The sequence below is a fragment of the Ciconia boyciana genome, chromosome 4, assembly GCF_034638445.1.
Source record: "Ciconia boyciana chromosome 4, ASM3463844v1, whole genome shotgun sequence".
Taxonomy (NCBI): Eukaryota; Metazoa; Chordata; class Aves; order Ciconiiformes; family Ciconiidae; genus Ciconia; species Ciconia boyciana.
Window position 1 is genome coordinate 2,734,232 of NC_132937.1, and position 23,095 is coordinate 2,757,326.

Here is a 23,095-nt window from a genome sequence, read left to right on the forward strand (position 1 = left end):
AGCAAAAAGCAGCCACTAACAAGCACTAGACTCTAATATACAGTAATACAAGCAAGCCCCATGGCAAGCACAGGAGCCTGCCAATTAATAGCTAAACAGCAATAACAGCTATAAATTCAGTCTAGCACATTCCAATCAAACCTGTCCTTATCTCGAACCCTTTGAGCCCCACATTGGGCACCAAAAAGGACTGTCGTGGTTTAACTCCAGCCAGCTGCTAAGCACCACACAGATGCTCGCTCACTCCCCTCCGGTGGGATGGGGGAGAGAATCAGAAGAGTAAAAGTGAGAAAACTCATGGGTTGAGATAAAGACAGTTTAATAGGGAAAGCAAAAGCCGTGCATGCAAGCAAAGCAAAACAAGGAATTCATTCACTACTTCCCATGGGCAGGCAGGTGTTCAGCCATCTCCAGGAAAGCAGGGCTCCATCACGCATAACTGTTACAAAACAACATAACTGCAAATGTCCCCCCTTCCTTCTTCTTCCCCCAGCTTTTATTGCTGAGCATGACATCATATGGTATGGGATATCCCTTTGGTCAGTTGGGGTCAGCTGTCCCAGCTGTGTCCCCTCCCAACTTCTTGTGCACCACCAGCCTACTCACTGGTGGGGTGGTGTGAGAAGCAGAAAAGGCCTTTACTATGTGTAAGCACTGCTCAGCAATAACTAAAACATCCCTGTGTTATCAACACTGTTTTCAGCACAAATCCAAAACATAGCCACATACTAGCTACTGTGAAGATTAGCTCTATCCCAGCCAAAACCGGTACAAAAGTTTACTTAGGCAACGACAAATTTCGATTTGGGGCCAAGAGTCTAAGAGAATAACTGCTGTCAGGCAATTGGTAAGAGATTTTTTGGATATGATTGTTCATTAAATTGCAAGGAGCTGTGGGTGAGGCTAACTGTAGCTCCTGTGGATTATGGGATGTACGTAGTGCATATACATCTGCGGAGAGACAAATGTGCCTCAACAGCCTCTTGTTTTGTTCAACTAAAATGAGTGTTGATTTTGGAAAGCTCAGCAAAATCACTCTCATTTTTTGTAAATCAGATATTCCTTCATCAGATATTCATTCTACAGAACACCCATGAAAAAAATCATTTAGGTTAAATATAGCAGCATTACTTCTCAGCTTTGAAAGTTGAGAAGAATAACATTCCATCTTAATTTTATTTTATTTTCCTTAAAAAACATCTGAACCTGAATGCAATGTCTGTGAGTGATAGTTAATTGACAGTGCTGTAAGCAGGAATGCTCTTTTTTACCTACACTGCAAGTATAGTTCAGAGTGCTGTAGTGCATACCTTTTCACACTGCTTTGCTAGTTTTTCTCAGCCACCTGTTATGATGTTCATTCTCTACTTAATCCCACTAAAATTAAAATGATTTATTTTAGCCTGTAGGGACAAGAAATGTGATGTTGCATGCTTTGCTATTATTTTTAAGGAAGGAAATAATAGGCTATTCATAAGGGTAAAAACTTGTGTTATTAAGTACTCTGTTTCATCCACTGTAGCTACATAAATAAATTGAAAGACCTGCTATATTTTAATTTTTATTATGCTGCTGCAGAAGTGCTTCTTAGTACCTCTCTTACTATATTTATTCTGGTGTCCATCTAAATAACTGGAACTTGATCTGAAAATACATTATTTGATGGGCTACAAATTATGAGTTCTTTTCAGTCTTCAGGGTGTAAATATTGTAAGCTGAAAGCCAGGGAAGAAGGAAAATCTTTCATTTGAAACAAGCTTTTAGTCTGCACTTGATCTCTGGTTTTGTATGAAAAGCCACATTGGACTGAATGACAGCTGAAAGGGCAAGCTGCTGTATCAGGGGTTTTAGCAGAAAGAAACTGCTGTTCTCTCAACCAGCACCTTTCCAGAAAGCTCACTGAATCCCTCACCAGTTCCAGTCCAATTGTGAAGTGGACTAACAAATATGTGGATGAAACTGTATAATTGAAAATGCCCTTCACTATCTTAGTACTGATGTTCAGATTTAAGAAAGTAAATAAATATTCATGTACTGCTATCAACCTCTGATCTGTAATTTAAAATGAGATAATCCTTTCCTAAACGCTGAAGATTTTATGGAAGAATCATCTAAAGCTACAGCTAAGATAAAAAAGAGCCACTCTCCTCCTGTTTCTTCAGTATCCAGGGAAATTGATTTCTGGAGTTATTGCAGTTGGTTTCTGCTAGTTGATGAAGAGTTCCATTCCTACCAAAACAAGTCATTAAAAAATTTGTTCCCCCCTTTCCTTTTTTTAATTCCAGTTTTAACTTTGATAAGTAGGAAATTAGATGTGACATATTTGCCCACTGTAAAATCTAGTCATGTTAAGCAATACTTGAATTCTTGTGCAAGAAGGGTTTGTGTGCATTTGCTGACAGCACATTATGACAATGTAAGTGACCTGTTGGTGGTAGTAAGATTTATGCATGCAACTAAAGTGACATATAGTTGTTTAAAAATAATTGTAATAATTAAGGGTTAATATTATCGATGGCAAGTCAGTATTCTTCCATGTCAGATGTGTAGGAGTTTGATTTAAATGATCTTTAGACCTCAGAAGAGCATGCTACGGAGAAATAATGACATTATGAATCAGTTCTGAAAGTAGATTTCCATTTTGAGCACAACATGATATTGATCTTGCAATGCCAGAGAGTTAATAAAGAAAAACATATCTGTTCACAGTTAGCATAGCATGATTACACAAGGGATATTTTTAATCAAATCTGGTTTGGTCACTAATTTTTTAATACGCTAGTTGTATTATGGAACATACCAATATTTGTATGTCAGTTCTATGTGACTGAAAGGTTATAGTTCTTGCTGTACATAAAATTATCTTAGGAAATAGTTTTTAGCATGTAAAGATGTTGAGACTAGCTGTTTGAATGTCAGTTATACCTTCATTTCATGGAAGTATGTGTCTAAGGGCTGATCTATGTTACTGACAATTATTAGCAATTAGTAATGTGTTACTTTCAGGGAAAAGGCTTTTGGGCCACTGTTGTACAGATTAGAGTCAATAAACTCTGAGCTGCTCATAATAGCCTTTTTTTCTTATTGAAGCCTTGGACTTGCCCTAATTTCATCTGAGCAGAGAAAAAGAGAATAACGTGAACAATAGGAGCCATGGAGTTTGACTTAGGCCTGATGTGAGGCTATAAAAGCTGTCAAGGCTCTTGATTGATTGGCTCTCATGCTGCAGTCCTCAGTGCAAAGCAATAATGTTCCTGCCTCTTGTGAGAGGGCTGGATGTGCCATCTGGGGTCAGAGCTTATCAGCCTCAAAGGCCAATGTTTCAGATGAGGCCAAAGTACAGTCAATAATTTATACAGAAATTTTTGTGTAGATTCTGGACTAAAGCAAGCTTTATCTTGATATTGTTTTTCTGACCAAGAAAAGAATTGTCATGTCTGAAAGTCCAGCTTCTTTTTGCTTTTTGTGACATGGGAAAATAGTTTAATAATGTTGAAATATGTGCTTTTGTCATTACATTAGTTGTACTTTAATGAGAGAGGGCATGCCTATGTTGGTCATTTGGGGGATGTTTCATTGCCAAAAGAAATGTAGACATTTTTAACTGATATTAGAGTTGCTAGAACCCTAAGATTTTACTTAAATTTTATGCAACATTGCTCTGCCTTCAGCATCTAAATAGCTTTGTTTCTAAACGAATGAAAGCCAAAGGATGGATCATTTCTAGTGCATGAAAAAGCCAAGTGAAGCTTTAGTAGCGGCATGGATCACAGTAGGTCAGGGGAAACTTGCCTATCTTTTACTAATAAATGGAGAAATTGGAACATGCTGCACAAAGGACACTTGTAGGAAAAATAACCAAGTAATCACTGTCAGTAGAAAAGAAGCCTACCTGGAAGTGTACTGATCAGTAACGGGAAATTAGTTTGCTGGTAACTTCCCTTTGCATTGCATCAGTATTGATGAACAGCTGGAAAAAGCCAACTGGACATTTTACTTATTTATCCACTTGGAAGGTAATTTAAAACAGGAAGAAAAAACCCAAGTTGAACTGATCTGCAGAACTCTAACACCTATTAAAGCTGGTCAATTGATAAGTAGCTAACTTTTCTTCTGTCCCAGCAAAATGACTACTTTGCTTCAGTAGATGCTAACAAAGGCCCTTTTACCTTTCTTTTGCTCAAGGAGAACACTATTAGCCATACTTCATTAGACTGATTTACAGAAGAGAACTGGTGGTTGTGTGTTACTGAAATACTTGTAACTTTTCTGGGCATCTTTTTCCACACTAAAAGATAGGAATTTTATAATGGGAAGGATACCACTACCTACAATTTTTGAGAAAAAAACCCCCAAACCTAGTCTATGAGATAAAAACTGTAAAATTTATGTAGCATTTAGCCTTCTTTATTTTTAGATCCTGTTTTAAGAGGGTGGCAATGCATAGTATTTGGTTTGTGGTTTTGAAATATAGAAGGTAGAGTTTCAGGCAGAGTTTTGTTTCTCATCTGTTAACTGTAACAACAAAAGGCCTTACAATAATGCTACTGCAAATCCTAAAGTGAAGCAATTGTTTTCAGAATTGTATATGAAGAAGGACCTTAGACTTGTAAGGTTTTTTATCTGTTTCTCCTAGACAGAGGAAAAAGGGGAATGGTGGGCCTCACCATACTATATTTAATCGATACCTTTTAGGTGTATGGATGGGAATGAGACTCTTCATTTACAATTGCAGTATTCATAGGACTCTAATGTATGTCCTATTCACCAATTTTAGCTGTATGTATTTTACTGTGATATTTCATAGTGGAATATTACTGTCTTAAGACCTTAAGAGAGTTGTCCTGGTTTCAGATAGGATAGGGTTAATTTTCTTCCTAGTAGCTGGTATAATGCTGTGGTTTGGATTTTAGTATGAGAATAATATTGATAACACACTGATGTTTTAGTTGTTGCTAAGTAATGTTTACACTAGTCAAGGACTTTTCAGCTTCCCATGCTCTGCCAGGTGCACAAGAAGCTGGGAGGGGGCACAGCCAGGATAGTTGATCCAAACTGGCCAAAGGGCTATTCCATACCATATGATGTCATGCTCAGTATATAAACGGGGGGAGTTGGCCGGGGGGTAGCGGACTGGCTGGGTGTCGGTCAGCGGGTGGTGAGCGGTTGCATAGCTTGGTTTTTTGTTTTTCCCTGGGTTTTGTTCCATTCTCTCTCTCTCTTGTTGTTTTCCTTTTCATTACAAATTATTATTATTATTATTATTATTATTATTATTATTATTATTATTATTATTATTATTATTATTATTATTTCTTTTTCCCAATTATTAATCTGTTCTTATCTCAACCCATCAGTTTTCTTACTTTTGCTCTTCCGATTCTCTCCCCCACCCCACCGGGGGGTGAGGGTGAGTGAGTGGCTGTGTGGTGCTTAGTTGCCGACTGGGGCTAAACCATGACAAGAGTTTACCTTCCCAAACATAAAGATGTGGCCCTGAAAGCCCCACAAACTGAATGAAAGAAAGAGAGATGCTTGTCTCTTATTAGATGTAATAAGAAATCCTGAGGGATCTGTACAAAATAAATCCCAAATATTTTTCCCCCCTTTGTCTTGGATGCATCTTTCTCAGGTGTTTACTTACCCTTTTCCCAGGCTGAGGACAATGAAGTCTTCACATGATAAATGAAGCTTAATGCAGACACACGTATGCACACATACATACACAGGTAAAATGCAGTTCAGTAGATTTCAGTGTTTTCTGCCACTGCTTTAAATTGCTTTAAATTCCAGTGAGTGGAATAACAGAGAAGTTATCATGTCTAGTACCAGCAGTTGGCCTTTGTAAAGAACAGCTTGTTGGGAGGCTTTATGATTTAGTAAGGTCACAGCTGGCTGCCAGCAGAGCTATAGGAATGTGTTTTCTCTTGGGCCTGATAGCTAGAGATGAAAAGGAACCAAAGCTGGCACAAAAGCAAATAAATGTTTTGATTTTTAAATAAAGCATCCTAATTTATAAAAAGCTCTGCTTCTCAGTCTCAGTGAGGTACGTGGATCAGCAGCAACTTTTTGAGATTTAGCAGAATTGTCTGCCTGGCTCTACTGCATTCCAATACCTGCAGTCTACAGATTTGGAAGCATTTTCATGGTTTTGGCATCGGATTTCTTCTTTATCCATGCTGCTTTCTTTTCCACAAATTCCATCTCTTCCTTCTCCCATTCCTTTATGTTTCATTAGCTGCTCTACTGTTCAATAAATAATTGTGCCACTGTTTGCACCTGGCAGCTCTTTATCATGATGTAGAGGACTGGAGGGCTAATCACCAAAGATGTTTGAAAGTTTATAGGGGTTTCTTTTGTCATCTCTTGCTTATTTTTTACTCTCCCAGTGAATTGTTCCTACAGTAGCAGAGTTCAGAGCTGGGACACAAGCTTCTATTGAGATGTGCTAATATTGACCTTAAGAAGAAACCCAAAAACATATAAGCTCCTTAAGGCTTTTTTTTTAGATAGATACGCGCACACACACACACACAAATATATACCAGCTTCTCTATTTCTGCAGCTGTTTCTCAACAGTCTGCTGATGAAAACAGTACTTCTGTGGTCTGGTGTCTGAGATGAAGAATAGGAAGGAGGAAGATTAAAGGAACTCCTGAATGCTTGTGAGGGTGAGAAAAAATGATTTTGGTTTTCCCTTTTTGGTCTTACTTCTCATATTTAAACAATAGTGCTTTCCCTACTCTCCAGTCTTGTTTTGCTTTTCTGTTTACTTGCTTTTAAGGGTAAAAGAGTTTGGGAGAGAAATAACTAGCTGAAGAGATCCTGTCATTAATATAAACTGCAGGAAGCAAGTGTGACAAATGAGCTGAAAAGCCCTGTGTTCTGTTGCTTATCTCAAATGACGTATGGTCCTAGGAGTACAAGCAAAAGCAGTGGGTTGTGGGTTTTTTTCTTTCATTCTAGTAGAAGGCAGAAGAGTGGCGATGTATTCCACCGAGCAGCACTGTAGGGGCTGAAATAATACTTGAGATGTGAGTGGGAAATTTAGGGGATTACAGAAGAGCATTTTCTTCTTCTAAAATTGAGACTACGTGACATTTTTTAGTGTCAGGGTATATGAATCACAGTTATGATTATTGAAGTTAAAAAGAAAAAAATCTGCTAGAAACAAAATACTTTATTTCTAAAACAGTTTTGGTTTTCTTCAGAACACACAGATGTTAAATGATTTTCAACTTATATTTTTAGTGTCAGCTGAAATAGAGTAAGACTGCAGTTTTATCCTCAAGCTTCAGTAGAACAATGAAGTGATTCAGTTACTCTGGCCAAAGAAAAGCTAAGCTTTGTATCAAAATAAATCTTTAGTTTTACTCTGGAGGTCAGAAACCTGTGGTTAGTTTATAGTAACATTAATTGCACTTTTTCCTGTAAACACTGCAAATGTGGTCTGACATTCAAGAGGTGTAACAGCAATTTATCAAAAAAATTTCCTAGTACTGCCAAGATCTAATAATCTTGATATAAATCTGACAGGAGAAAACTGTGTTGGTCACTGTGGCTTCATAGTTTTGGAAATCACCATTCTTAAGTAGCTCATATTTTAGTAGAACTATTCAGTTGTTGATAAACCTACAAGCCATGTGGGACCCAATCTGGTATACTTTCTGGGGGTATTTCCCAGTTTACTGTGAGTTTTTGATTGCTCTTTTAATGAGTTTAGAATTTAGCCTTGTACTTAATTAGGACCATTTGTGAAGTTTTTTTTCAGCTCTCCATTTCCATTTAGATTTTGCTTACTGCTTAATTTTAGGTAGACTAAAAATTGTCTTTAAAAGTAATATACACTTGTCCTGGTTTCAGCTGAGATAGAGTTAATTTTCTTTATAGTGGCTGGCATGGAGCTATGTTTTGTATTTGTGCTGAAAACAGCATTGATAATACAGAGATGTTTTAGTTGTTGCTGCACTAGTCAAGGACTTTTCAGCTTCCCATGCTCTGCCAGGTGCAGAAGAAGCTGGGAGGGGACACAGCCAGGATAGTTGATCCAAACTGACCAAAGGGCTATTCCATACCACATGACGTCATGCTCAGTATATAAAGCTGGGGAAGAAGAAGGAAGGGGGGACATTCGGAGTGATGGTGTTTGTCTTCCCAAGTAACCATTAAGCGTGATGGAGCCCTGCTTTCCTGGAGATGGCTGAACACCTGCCTGCCCATGGGAAGTAGTGAATGAATTCCTTGCTTTGCTTTGCTTGTGTGCGCGGCTTTTGCTTTACCTATTAAACTGTCTTTATCTCAACCCACGAGTTTTCTCACTTTTGCTCTTCTGATTGTCTCCCCCATCCCACCGGGGGAGAGTGAGTGAGTGGCTGTGTGGTGCTTAGTTGCCATCTGGGGCTAAACCACGACAACACTGGAAACATTATAGTGCCATTATTATTATTATAGCCGATAAGAGACATAAGGTCTTTGATTAGATGCTGCCCCATCTTCCAGAGCCAACCTAACTTCATCATTTAGGTCATTGCTTTGTCAAGAGGCATTACCATTTCATATCACTCCTAGCAACAAGCCTTCCTAATGTGGTGTTTTATTTTATACTAAAGCTGGAAATGGATAATGTTACTAGGAAGGTAAGAAAAAGAAAAGAAACCAGAGCTTCTTTTAGCTGACCAGTCAACTGAATATTGACCAACTGTCTACATGAGAAAGAAATAGATGGTGGTGAATAAGCTAGAGTCTAGTTTTCCAAGAGGCTCAACAATTTTTCCAAGTCAGTACAGCTCATCAGGCTTCAGAACAAAGGCTGCAGGGGATGTGACAATGATCGAAGTGGCTGTGTCTTCTTTTGTGTATTAAGCACATGGGCTCATGGGGAAACAAGTCTTCTTCAGTTATTTCAATGCTTATTCTTCTATATGCTTTGGGATAAACCTTTAGATTAAGAATTATTATTATTATTACTATTATTAATGAAAGGTCGTCTCTTTGATGGCCCAACTCCATGGCTTCAAGAGGTACTCCTTACTGTGCAATTGCTGTTTATTTTATGAATGTAAATGAGAGTATGTAATGTGAGTCCAGGGAATGTATGTTATGCTTGTATTTATCAAAGGTGTAACACAGCTTTTTCAAGATAAGGTGGTGGTTGCTACTTTAAATGTCTTGTACAGATGATTTCATAATTAAGGGGGAAAGGGCGGGCATGACTTTTGGATAAAGTACCCATCAAATTTAGGTTGGTGTTACTCAAAAATCACTCAAAATCACATGGATATGAACTGAGTTTGTTATGCTGTTGAAGAGGCTACAATTTATGTGGCTAGAGTAATGCCAACCTGCTTTAGCCACCAGCAGGGAAACTGTACCTAAACTAGCAGTTTTTAGTCTTTCAGCCCTCTAACCTTTAAGCTTACTGTGCTTTCATAAAGTAGTAAATTAACACCACAACTAAGTGTCTCGAAGGTTTATGACTGTAGAAGCAGTATTTCATTATGTTTCTTTTCCTTAATGCTGTCCAATCTTCTCAGCTTCATTGCTGTACAGTATTTGTTCAGATAAAGTTCAGTGTCCAGGATGACTAATTGTAAATCTGTGCTCCAGATGGTTTGACTTCAGGATGTGGTTAAAGCAACTCTTCAAACATTCAGCCCAGCAGTAGGGCTTTAAAAAAATAAAAATCCCCAGTTTTGCATTTCCAGGCCACCTGACAATCATCACATTCTCAGATTTGCTGATCTTGATGTCTGTTACATGTGCACCTGCTGTAGATGCAGTTAAGATCTTGTGCCATGTTAGACACAATGTATGATTAAAGTAGTAAATTGTATGACTACCAGATCAGTATTCAGCATAGAAGACTTAACTTTATATTTAGAATGTTTACTGTTAATTTTAGATTACCTTCCTGATGGAAGAAATTAGGAAAAAGTAGGACATTTGCATTGCAAGTCTACTATAAACATTGTCCTGTGTTTTTTATGCCTGGATGGATTTCAGGTGTATATGTGGATCTGGGATTGACAACTATGTGGTACATGTTGTGAGACAAATGAGTTATTCTGCTCTTACTAAACTGATGGCAATAAAAAAAGCTTGAGATAATCCTAAGGTTATGGATTTTCATCCTGTATTCACAGAACACAGAATCACAGAATCGTATAGGTTGGAAAAGACCTTTAAGATCATCAAGTCCAACCGTAAACCTAACACTACCAAGACCACCACTACACCATGTCCCTAAGCACCTCATCCAAACATCTTTTCAATACCTCCAGGGATGGTGACTCAACCACTTCCCTGGGCAGCCTGTTCCAATGCTTGACAACCCTTTCAGTGAAGTAAAATTTCCTAATATCCAATCTAAACCTCCCCTGATGAAGGATACAACATGATTTGAGTTTCCCAGGCATGTTTGTACTGTTTGTACTTAGCAAGGCTGGAACAAAAGACAAATTGAGGTTGGTTTGCAAATGAATTTGTGGATTCATCAATCATAAAGATGTGAAGAATTGATTTTGCTGTAATGTTATTGTGGTGGGTTAACCTTGGCCAGCAGCCAGATGCCCATCCAACCACTCACTCACTCCCCCTCCTCAACAGGAAAGGGGGAGAAAATATGATGAAAAAGCTCATGGGTCGAGATAAAGACAGGGAGATTGCTTACCAGTTACTGTCATGGGCAAAACAGACTCGACTTAGGGAAAATTAATTTAATTTATTGCCAATTAAAATAGATTTGAGTAGTGAGAAACAGACAAAAAAGGCTCAACTTCACTCCTTCACTCCTGACTCTTCCACACACCTCCCCAAGCATCACAAGGGCGATGAGGGATGGAGGGTTACAGCTAATACATAATAGTTTCTCCCTGCTGCTCCTTCCTCCTCACACTTTTCCCCTGCTCCAGCATGGGTCCTCTCCATGGGCTGCGGTCCTTCAGAATAAGCCTGCTCCAGCACGGGTTCCCCATGGGCTGCAATTCCTGTCAGGAAAATCTGCTCCTGCATGGGCTCTTCCATTGGGCTACAGGGGAATTCCTTAATCCTCTGCTTGTGCAGAGTTTTGCCCTTAAATATGTTTTCACAGAGGCTCCACCAACTTCACTGACTGGTTAAACTTTGGCCTGCAGTGGGTCTGTTGCCAAGCTGGCTGGAACTGTCTGTGCCTGGCACAAGGCAGTCCCTGACCTCTTGTTTTGGGTTAACCCTGGCTGACAGCTAAGCACCACACAGCCACTCACTCCCTCCCCCCCTGCTCCCTGCAGCGGGAAAGAGAAGAGAATAGGAAGAGCAAAAGCGAGAACAATCATGGGTCAAGATAAGGATAGTTTAGTAAGCAAAGGAAAGAGGAAGAAGGAAGAAAGAAAACCTAACAAAACAAGCGATGCAAAGGCAACTCACCATCTACCACAAGTAGACTGATACTCAGCCAGTCTCCGAGCAATAGCTACCTTCCCCCAAAATAACCCTCCCCTCAGCTTCTATTGCTGAGCACAATGTCATATGGTATGGAATATCCCTTTGGTCAGTTGGGGTCAGCTGTCCTGGCTGTGTCCCCTCCCAACTTCTTGCCCATCCCCAACCTACTTGCTGCAGGGGGCAGAATGGGAAAAAGACAAAGCCTTCATGCTGTGCAAGCACTGCTCAGCAATAGTTGAAACACTGGTGTTATCAACACTGTTTTAGCCACAAATCTAAACCACAGCACTATACAGGCTGCTGTGAAGAAAATTAACTCCATACCAGCCAGACCCAATGCACCTCTTCTCACAGAGGCTACCCCTGCAGTACCACCCCCGCTCTGCTACCAAAACCTTTCCATGTACACCCAATGCAGTTATGTTAAGTTATGTCATAGGATGCTTTCTCAATATTGAGAATTGCATCTGAACTTTGAAGACTTGCCATACCACAGGAGTATTGCTACAAGACTTTGTAATATTAAACTTTTTTAAAGTAATCTTTAAAAATTACTGCAAAACACAGTATAATTTGGTAGGTCTTCCTTTGGCATCAGTAAAAGTTATCTAAAATAATACTCAGCATAGTAAAGGTAGTAGGGACAACTATTATCCAAATGGGAATTTTGAGCAAGTAGGACTCCACTTATGTTTAAATAGTAGTTTATGATAACTCAAAAACAATGAAATGATTCCTTGTGTTGGAAGATCATCTGGATAATCTTTCACAAATCAGTTACAGAAGTGTTAGGAAAGACTCTGTGCATATCCGCTTTCACCAGAATTTTGCAGATAGTCTGGGCCAGATTCTCTGCTAAGAATAGAGAGAACAGCTCTTTTTACAAAAATGAAGCCATACACATTTTCTCAGCTTAAGTGGTCTTTTGAGTTGTCTGAGAAAATAATCGACTTGAGCTAAAATAGATCTTTGTAGCAGTTGCTGCAATCTGAACACCAAAGCAGCCTATGCTGTAAACATTGTCAGGCTTTCCAGTCTAATTAATTGAGTAATGTCTACTTATATTAGACTTTGAACATCTTTGTTTTCTGAAGCCACCATTTTCAAAAATTGGGGCCTGCCTTTAAGCTATTAATGTGATAACTTGATTCCTAAACGCATGATCTCATTTTCAAATGAGACTAGTTCCTTTGGTCTTTTCTTCTTTACATGAAAGAATATCTGCAAGAGTGTGTAGTATGCCCAGTATCCTGGCATGGTGCTAAAGATGCCTTGTCACTGCAGTGTTTTTACATCAAAATAGCACATCTGCATGTGTTATCCAGTGTTAAAAGAACATGGCTTTTTTCTTTTTTTTTTTTTAAGTAGTGAATACAAGTCTTGTGAACTTTCTCAGTGCTTCTCTGCACTTCAGGGTATGAGACCTACAGAAGACAAATATTATACAGTTGAGGGCCCAAGCTGGACATTGGACAGGGTATTTGTAATTTCAGTCTTGTTAATGTCATGACTAGTGTCTTATATTTTTTGCAGCATAGGTGTAATTAAGAAGGAACTTATCGTTAACTTATACAGAAGCACTGTGAATTAGCTTTATTTTTGTCTTCAAAGCAATTAGGAAATAATTTCAATATCTTCATTGCCAAATTGTAATGACATACCTTATTCTCTAAATTTAATTAATAGTAAATAGCTAATGACATTTTAGTGCTGCTCTTTGTTATGCAGTCACTAAAAAGAAGGAGGGGGAGGGAAAGAAAGTAGATACATCACATCCACAAAACACATAAAAATGCTTCTTCCTGTAAGATTTCTGAAAGTGAAGAGATTTTATTACAAATCACTTTTGTGACATGACACTTTCACCCCATAATAAAATCCAAGAACAAATTGTCACATTTATTTGGTACAGTTTTGTATTGGGTTTCCGTGGCAAGGGGTTTTTTTGGTGGGAGGGGCTGCAGGGGTGGCCTCTGTGAGAAAAGACCTGACCCCATGCCAGACACAGCCAGTTCCAGCCAGCTCCAAAACAGACCCATCACTGGCCAAAGCTGAGCCAATCAGCAACACTGGTGGCGCCTCTGTGATAACATATTTAAGAAAGGGTAAAAAAGACTCCGCAACAGCAGCTGGGAGAGAGGAGTAAGAATATGTGAGAGCAACAACTATGCAGACACCAAGGTCAGTGAAGAAGGAGGGGGAGGTGGTGCTCCAGGCTCCAGAGCAGAGATTCCCCTGCAGCCCATGGAGAAGCCCATGATGAAGTAGGTTGTCCTCCTGCAGCCCCTGGAAGACCATGGTGGAGCAGATATCCACCCTGCAGCCTGTGGAGGACCGTATACCAGAGCAGGTGGATATGCCCTGAAGGAAGCTGCAGCCTGTGGAGAGCCCATGCAGGAAGAGACTCCTGGCAGGAGCTGCGGCCTGTGGAGAGGAGCCCACACAGGAGCAGGTTCTCTGGAAGGAACTACGGCTTGTGGGGAACCCATGATTGAGCAGGCTGTTCCTGATGGACTGTATCCCATAGAAAAGGACCCATTTTGGGCAGTTTCTAAGGACTTTATCCTGTGGGAGGGAACCTACAGTGGAGGAGGGGAAAAGCATGTGGAGGAAGGAGTGGCAGAGATAAAGTGTTGTGAACTGACCGCAATCCCCATTCCCCATCTCGTTGTGCTGCTTGGCGGTGTCATGGTTTAACCCCAGCCGGCAACTAAGCACCACACAGCCATTCCCTCACCCCCCCCCCCCCCGATGGGATAGGGGAGAAAATTGGAAGAATAAAAGTGAGAAAAATGGGGGGTTGAGATAAAGACAGTTTAACAGGTAAAGCAAAAGCCATGTGTGCAAGCAAAGCAAAATAAGGAATTCATTCACTACTTCCCATCAGCAGGCAGGTGTTTAGGGCCATCTCCAGGAAAGCAGGGCTCCATCATGCGTAAAGGTTACTTGGGAAGACAAAACACCATAACTAAACATCCCCCCTTCCTTCTTCTTCCCCCAGCTTTATATGCTGAGCATGATGTCATATGGTATGGAATAGCCCTTTGGTCAGTTGGGGTCAGCTGTCCTGGCTGTGTCTCCTCCCAACTTCTTGTGCACCCTCAGCCTGCTTGCTTGGTATGAGGAGCAGAAAAGGCCTTGATGCTGTGTAAGCACTGCTCAGCAATAACTAAAACATCCCTGTGTTATCAACACTGTTTTCAGCACAAATCCAAAACATAGCCCCATACTAGCTACTATAAAGAAAATTAACTCTATCCCAGCCAAAACCAGCACATTCTCCACCCCTTGTCTAATTTAACAATTAGACTTTGTTAAGATTATTCCTGCCTGAGAAAACAGTTTCTGCATATATATCCTTCCCACCATCATCCCTCCCCAGCCCTTCCCCTTCCCCAGCCCCGGCTGGGGTGTTGCGTCACACCACCCCCAACCCACCAATGGATGGCCGCGGCTGGCTGCGGTGAGTGCCGCAGAGCCCGGCGCGGCCTATCAGGGATTGGAGTTGCCGCCGGAAATGTCCCAATGGCGGGCCAGGCTGGGCAGCCTGGGGACCCCTGCGGGGCCAGCAGCAACAAAACACTTTCACTGCAGACAAATGGGAAGTGTCTGCGCAGACTTTCCTGTGTTTAATTTTATTACTCTAAAAATGGGGGGGCTGTTGTTTCTTTCATGCTTAATTTCAAGCAATTTTAATTATACAATTTTGCTATATCAGAGGCTTTGGAACACAGCAATTCAACCTATTGTGTCTGAGACAAAAACAAAGTAACCTTCTGGAAACACAAATATATTCCAGTGCTGTAAATATAGCTGACGCTGAAGAATTTTAAGCAGTCAGAAAGGTCATTGATACCACACACGAAGCACTACAGAGCAAAAGATAAGAAAAACATTGCTTCCCCCCAATAGCTTTTTCAGGCGTTTGTTTTTATTTGAAGGCAGTAAGACTAAAATATATTTTTCCAGGCTACTAAATTTGCATGATCATAAAAATAAACTTGATTCTGATTGCCTATATATCAATTTTTAGCTTAATCCTTTTATGTATCCAAAGTCTGGTTTTGATCCTGACTGAAAGAGTAGTTTATCTTTCATCCCTTAGACCGTGTTGTATGAAATGTATGAAATTCTACAGTCGCCTTATCATAATGGCAACTTAAAATGATATGGGAAATAATTTTCATATCTACTATTGAGAATTTTCAAGGAAACCCCTTCTTCCAATGTACCTCAGCTAACAACACTTCAAATGCTTCTCTGCTGTTAAGATCCCTGAGAAATTAAGATGCTGGTTACATGCTTACTTTACCTTGGTGCAGCACAGAGAGATAGTTCTGGTGCAAAATTAGAAATCACACTGGTAAGACAAAACAAGCAGACAGGCTAGAAATATTTTGTCACAATGCTATTATGATGTCCCTTGTAGAAAAGCTAGAGCAAGAACAAGGAAAGTGTAAAGAAAAAACAAATCACAAGGCTGCAGTTTAGCGTCTAATGCAATGTCTCTTATAAATTGGAAACAGTTTGTACCACATTACTTTCTTTGGATAGGAAAATAATTGTTTATTTTGGTGTATGTTCTAAAGAGAAGAGATGGCTGATTCAACAATACTACCACATATTTCTCTGCAGTAGTTAATGAATTAAAAGGGTAATTCTGTTGACTAGTCCATAAACATGATGATAAATTATCTCTGTGTAGGAGTGTTTGAAGTGAGCCTGAAAACATTTGAATGAACATTTATTTTATTTTTAAGACATCCTTACCATGTATACATTTTACACTGACATTTTGAATAAACCAAAATTCTACGTCTTCTAATAGAAGTCTTAATTAGAAAAGCAATTAAATGACAATACATTTTTTAAAACTAGTCGTCCTCTTTCTAAATATCTGTATTTTGATTCCTCTTAGCTTTACTATATGGTTGCAATTTCATGTGTAATCCCTCTCTTTCCACAGAGGAAAAGGTAAGGCAAATAATACATATTTGTATCTCTCTCTGCTTGTTGTGGTTTAACCTCAGCCAGCAACTAAGCACCACACAGCCACTCACTCACTCCCCCCTGGTGGGATGGGGGAGAGAATTGGAAGAGCAAAAGTGAGAAAACTCGTGGGTTGAGATAAAGACAGTTTAATAGGTAAAGCAAAAGCTGCGCACGCAAGCAAAGCAAAACAAGGAATTCCTTCACTCCTTCCCACAGGCAGGCAGGTGTTCAGCCATCTCCAGGAAAGCAGGGCTCCATCACACGTAATGGTTACTTGGGAAGACAAACGCCATCACTCTGAATGTCCCCCCTTCCTTCTCCTTCCCCCAGCTTTATATACTGAGCATGATGTCATATGGTATGGGATATCCCTTTGGTCAGTTGGGGTCAGCTGTCCCAGCTGTGTACCCTCCCAACTTCTTGTGCACCCCCAGTCTACTCGCTGGTGGGGTGGTGTGAGGAGCAGAAAAGGCCTTGATGCTGTGTAAGCACTGCACAGCAACAACTAAAACATCCCTGTGTTATCAAGACTTTTTTCAGCACAAATCCAAAACATAGCCTCATACTAGTTACTGTGAAGAAAATGAACTCTATCATCCCAGCCAAAACCAGCACATTCTAACAACTAAAACATTAGTGTATTATCAACATTATTCTCATCCTAAATCCAAAACACAGCACTATACCAACTACTAGGAAGAAAATTAACTCTATCCCAGCCAAAACCAGCACGCTGCTAAACAAAATTCTTACAATGCATATGTGCATGTGTTTTTGTGTGTTTGGATATATGCAATTTCAAATAAATAGAAGCATCATTATCTAATTATTCAAAGTAAAGCAGGTTCTTCTCAATCACCTACTAATTAGAACTGTAACTGGTGCTCATTTTATGCTGACTGGCTGCCAAACAAAAGTGATTATGTGCAATAAAAGCAAAATTAAGAGGTGAGTGTTGCCATTTTACAGCAGGACATGGCAAATACATGTCCTACATCTTGAATCACATGGAGGACAGGGAGGTGATTAGAGGCAGCCAGCATGGCTTCACCAAGGGCAAGTCCTGCCTGACCAACCTAGTGGCCTTCTATGATGGAGTGACTACATCAGTGGACAAGGGAAGAGCTACGGATGTCATCTATCTGGACTACTGTAAGGCCTTTGACATAGTCCCCCACAACATCCTTCTCTCTAAATTGGAGAGATATGGATTTCATGGATGGACTGTTCGGTGGATGAGGAATTGGTTGGATGGTCACATCCAGAGGGTAGTGGTCAACGGCTCAATGTCCAGATGGAGATCAGTGACGAGTGGTGTCCCTCAGGGGTCTGTATTGGGACCAGTACTGTTTAATATCTTCATCAATGACATAGACAGTGGGATCGAGTGCACCCTCAGCAAATTTGCAGATGACACCAAGCTGAGCGGTGCAGTTGACACGCCAGAAGGACGGGATGTCATCCAGAGGGACCTGGACAAGCTGGAGAAGTGGGCCCAGGTGAACCTCATGAGGTTCAACAAGGCCAAGTGCACCTGGGTCCTGCCCCTGGGTCAGGGCAACCCCCGATATCAATACAGGCTGGGGGATGAAGGGATTGAGAGCAGCCCTATGGAGAACTTGGGGTACTGGTGGATGAAAAGCTGGACATGAGCCGGCAATGTGCGCTCACAGCACAGAAAGCCAATCGAATTCTGGGCCGCATAAAAAGAAGCGTGGCCAGCAGGTCGAGGGAGGTGATTCTGCCCCTCTACTCCGCTCTGGTGAGACCCCATCTGGAGTACTGCATCCAGCTCTGGATTCCTCAGCACAGGAAAGACATGGACCTGTTGGAGCGGGTCCAGAGGAGGGCCACGAAATGATCCGAGGGCTGGAGCACCTCTCCTACGAGGACAGGCTGAGAGAGTTGGGGTTGTTCAGCCTGGAGAAGAGAAGGCTCTCTTCTCCAGAGAAGAAGAGAAGGGGACACCTTATTGCAGCCTTTCAATACTTAAAGGGGGCTTCTAAGATAGATGAAGAGAGACTTTTTACCAGGGCCTGTTGTGATAGGACAAGGGGTAATGGTTTTAAACTAAAAGAGTGTAGATTTAGACTAGATATAAGGAAGAAATTTTTTACGATGAGGGTGGTGAAGCACTGGAACAGGTTGCCCAGAGAGGTGGTAGATGCCCCATCCCTGGAAACATTCATGGTCAGGTTGGATGGGGCTCTGAGCAACCTGATCTAGTTGAAGATGCCCCTGCTCACTGCAGGGGTGTCTTGGACTAGATGACCTTTAAAGGTCCCTTCCAACCCAAACCATTCTATGATTCTATGATTCTATGAAATACCATTTCCTTCTGTCAGCTGTATCTTGATTACACACACTCTCAGTCACACAGGCACACATTCTCTCTTACACCCACACACATTTACACATGCACTCTTGTTCTTTCTTGTTCGTTCTCTTTCCTGTAGGTTTTAACTTGAGGTCACTGAAACCAGAAAAGAGGAAGAATATAGACCACAACTTTTGAAAATAAATGAGAATAAAGTTCTCCCTCTGTGGGGAAGAGAAACAAACAAGCAAAAAGAACAAGACAAAAAAACCTACCCCAATTCTTGTTCTCACTGTGATAATTTTTTTCTCCTACCAGCAGGTGTCCTAGTAGTAAATGTTACGTGGAGGAACAAGACTTATGTGGGAACACTGCTGGACTGCACAAAGCATGATTGGGCCCCTCCCAGGTAGGCAATCATTCTGGGTCTGTTTTTTCTCTACTGTATTTTCACTCCCCAATCTCTGTCAAGAGACTATACAGAGATTAATAAAAAACAACTGGGTATATTTGAAAACATGCACCAGTGAATGAATAATTTTCTGTTCCACACTGAAAAGTGGGGACATTAGGGTGAAAGTTTTTATTTGAGAGGGAAGGGGAAATATGTGGGGAATTAACTCAAAGGGGAATTAATTTAAAAATACATTTTTAGAAGTTTGGAAACTTTTTCTCTTTGTTGTTCTACTTAGATGTTTCTTTTCCATTTTTGTCTTTTTTAAATTACATTCCCTTTGAGACCTCAGTGTTCTCATTTGGAAGAAGGACAACCTACCTTTAACATGGCTGAAGGTTATGTTACGGGAAGCAGTGTTGTTTTGGTATTTATTCAGTTCATGGCTCCTGCTGATGACATCTGCTCTTGTTTATATAGGTTTTGTGAATCACCAACAAGTGACCTGGAAATGCAAGGAGGCCGGGGCAGAGGAAAGCAGGCAAGGTCCACTGCAGCTGTACCTGGAAATGATGCAAGTTTTACAGAGTCTAGAGGACTTCAGAATAAGAATCGAGGTGGTGCCAATGGGAAGGGAAGGAGGGGCAGCCTTAACGCAAGTGGGTACAGTACACCACCAAACTGTGCTGTGGATGATGTCAAAGCCAGTCCCTCATCCACAAACAAGAGGAAAAATAAGCCTCCAATGGAGCTAAAATTGAACTCCAGTTCAGAGGACAATAAATCTGGAAAACGTGCTCGTACTAACTCTAGAAGCACTCCCACCACCCCACAGGGGAAACTTGAGGCTACTTTTTTGGACCAAGGTTGCTCTTCTCCAGTGCTGATTGATTGTCCTCACCCCAACTGCAACAAAAAGTACAAGCACATTAATGGACTCCGATACCACCAGGCTCATGCACATTTAGATCCAGAAAACAAACTGGAGTTTGAGCCTGACAGTGAAGACAAAATTTCAGACTGTGAGGAAGCATTGAGTAATGTTGCACTTGAATGCAGTGAGCCAAGCACAAATTTGTCAAGCTTTGATCCACTAAAAGTACTGACGTCTCCTTCCTCCATCACTATCCCAGGGACCCCCAAAGGAAAAAGGGAGCTGACCAGCAATGGCCCCAGTTCAGTTATCAGTTCCAAAACTGGCAAGAATTCTGGCAAAAAGAAGGGTCTGAACAGTGAAATGACCAGCCTTCCAGTAATTTCTAATATGGCATCCACCCTGGACAATTGTTTAGTAGCAGATGGCAATTTGCAAACTGAAATGCCCAAATTGGAGGCTGAAGGGTTGATAGACAAGAAAATTTTGGGTGATAAAGACAAAGGCAAAAAAGCTAATAATTGCAAAGTGGATAAAAACCTTTCCAAACTGAAAATGGCCAGGCCCATTGCCCCAGCGCCAGCACTGACTCCTCACCAATTAATAGCTATACCTACTGCAGCTTTTACAACCACCACTACAGGGACAATACCACGACTGCCCTCTCTAACAACTATTGTTGTTCAGGCTACACTAAAGAGTCCTCCGCTAAAATCTATTCAACCAATGCCCACAATTATGGGAGAGCCAAGCACTGTAAACCCAGCTCTCACATCACTCAAAGACAGAAAGAAAAAGGAGAAGACAAAGCTAAAAGACAAAGAAAGCAAAGAGACTGGAAGCCCTAAAATGGATTCTAATCTGGGAAAGCTGGAGGATTCAAAAAGGTCTGGGAAAGATTTATCTGGACTTTTTTTAAAGGACCATCTCAATAAAAATGAAGTGTTAACTAATGGACTGTCAGAGTCTCAAGAGAGTAGGATGGCAAGTATTAAGGCTGAAGCTGATAAGGTTTACATGTTCACAGACAATGCACCCAGCCCTTCTATAGGAAGTGCCTCCAGGATGGAATGCAGCACTTTGGTGAATGGACAATCTTCAATTGCGCCCCTGCATGTGTTGACACAAAGTGGTGAAGATACTGCAGCCACTAAAACCAACAGCCCTGCTTACTCGGATATTTCTGATGCGGCTGATGATGGTGCCTCTGACAGCAGGTCAGAGGGCATGAATTCAAAGGCCAGCTCTCCTTCAGATATTATATCTAATAAGGACAGTGTTGTAAAAGAACATTCTTCAACTGCAACACAATCGGCTCAAGCAAAAGAGTCCCATTCTCCCTATTACCATGGCTACGGACCTTATTATTCTCCAAGTTACATGCACTCTGGACGGGTCAGTGCCCCAGCAGCTGGGAACAGCAGTATCCCACAGGGACTGAAGATCAAAAACGAGGCTAAGGAAGAGGATGAAAAGAAAGAGAAGACAGAACTGTCAGATTCCAAGAAAAGTGAAACCAATTCCACTAATTTGCAGCCACAACACCAGTCAGTAATAATGCAAAGACACCCTGCACTTGCCCAGTCACTTTTTTATGGACAGTATGCTTATGGACTCTATATGGACCAAAAGTCCTTAATGGCCTCTAACCCTGCTTACAGACAGCAGTATGAAAAATACTATGAGGACCAGAGACTAGCAGAACAGAAAATGGCACAAACTGAGAGAGACTGTGATGGGAAAAATGAACCCCCCTTGAAGGAAATTGGCAATGGTGATAATAAGCAGAAAAATAACCCATCTGCTACTATTTCAAAGGCCCCTTCAACTCCAGAGTCAAGCAAAAATAACACTAAAATAGGGTCATCAGTCCCTAACAAAGGCGAGGAGATGAGCAAATCACAGATCCTTTCCAATCACCAGCAGCAGCTTCAGTCTGACAGTTTCAAAGCCAAACAAATGGAGAACCACCAGCTCATAAAGGAGGCTGTGGAGATGAAATCTGTTATGGACTCCATGAAGCAAACAGGAGTAGATCCAACCACAAGATTTAAACAGGTGAGATCACAAGAAAAAGAACAAATGTGTCTTGACTTATAATTAAATCATGTGAGATTTTGTCTCTGATTTTGCTATGTTCTTTTACCTTTGCAGCCAACCAATCTCCGCCATGCTTTTTTCATGCTGGATACTATTGTAGTCTGTGAATAGACCAATAGGCCTTTCAGTTGAGCTGTTTGAAAAGAAAAAAATCTAGCAAGGTGGTGACAGAATCCAGGCTTAAAATATGAATAGACTATTTTAAATTGAATGCAAGAATAAAATAGAATTAGATTTCTCTTTTAGATGTAAATTCTAAGCAATTTGCTAAGTTCAGAAATGAGAAATTTCGGGCAAAATAAGCAGCTTTTGTTGTGAGAGGACAAAGTAGATTTGAAACACAGTTTGGAGTGTTTCTTTTTTTGTGTGTTAAATGACACTTGGCATTTACTAAAGATGGGTGAGCTCATTCTTTGAAGAGGTGGCTTGAAGCTCAGCTCTTTATCTTAACTCAAGGTGACCTTTTTGAAATAGTTAAGTTCCCTTTCCCTCCTCAACCAACCCCAAACCCCTACAGACCTATTGTCGTGGTTTAACCCATCGGCACACCTATACAATGGATGAAATCATCTCTCCATTGAAGTTGGTGATAGTTTTGCCATTGACTTCAATAAAACCAAAATTTCATCTAGTGGCTCATGCTGACCTTACTAGATGTCAGATTTCCTTCATTTGAGGCAATGTTACTGTCTCTGTGCTCTGAACCAGAGCCTCAGTATTGAATGCTTTCATGTTCTGGTGTATGGTACATCCCAGACTTCACCCTAATGGGCTGTCTTTCAAGATACAGTGGGGTCAGGTGAATAGGATTTAGGGAGCTATAAAGGAAATGGGATGGTATGGGCATGAGAAGGAGAAGATTTCTGCTGAGTCAAATGCGTATTTGAACCAGACCATCCAAGCATCTAGTTCTGTGCTTATGTTTCTGTTGCATGTGCCATGAATGTATATGTTAGACACAATGTTTACAGTTAGCTCTTGAATATCTTGTATTTAA

At 40.7% G+C, this 23,095-nt stretch overlaps 1 protein-coding gene across 1 annotated transcript in view; it reads left to right on the forward strand.

Moving 5' to 3' along the window:
- The window catches only part of LOC140651224 (zinc finger protein 608-like), a 150,733-nt gene that overhangs the window by 122,221 nt on the left and 5,417 nt on the right, over window positions 1–23,095 (forward strand). Inside the window, exons 3-4 of the mRNA XM_072860436.1 lie at window positions 19,052–19,139; window positions 19,605–22,056. Of these exons, the coding sequence (XP_072716537.1) occupies window positions 19,052–19,139; window positions 19,605–22,056 (2,540 nt within the window). The remainder of the gene's footprint in view (window positions 1–19,051; window positions 19,140–19,604; window positions 22,057–23,095) is intronic.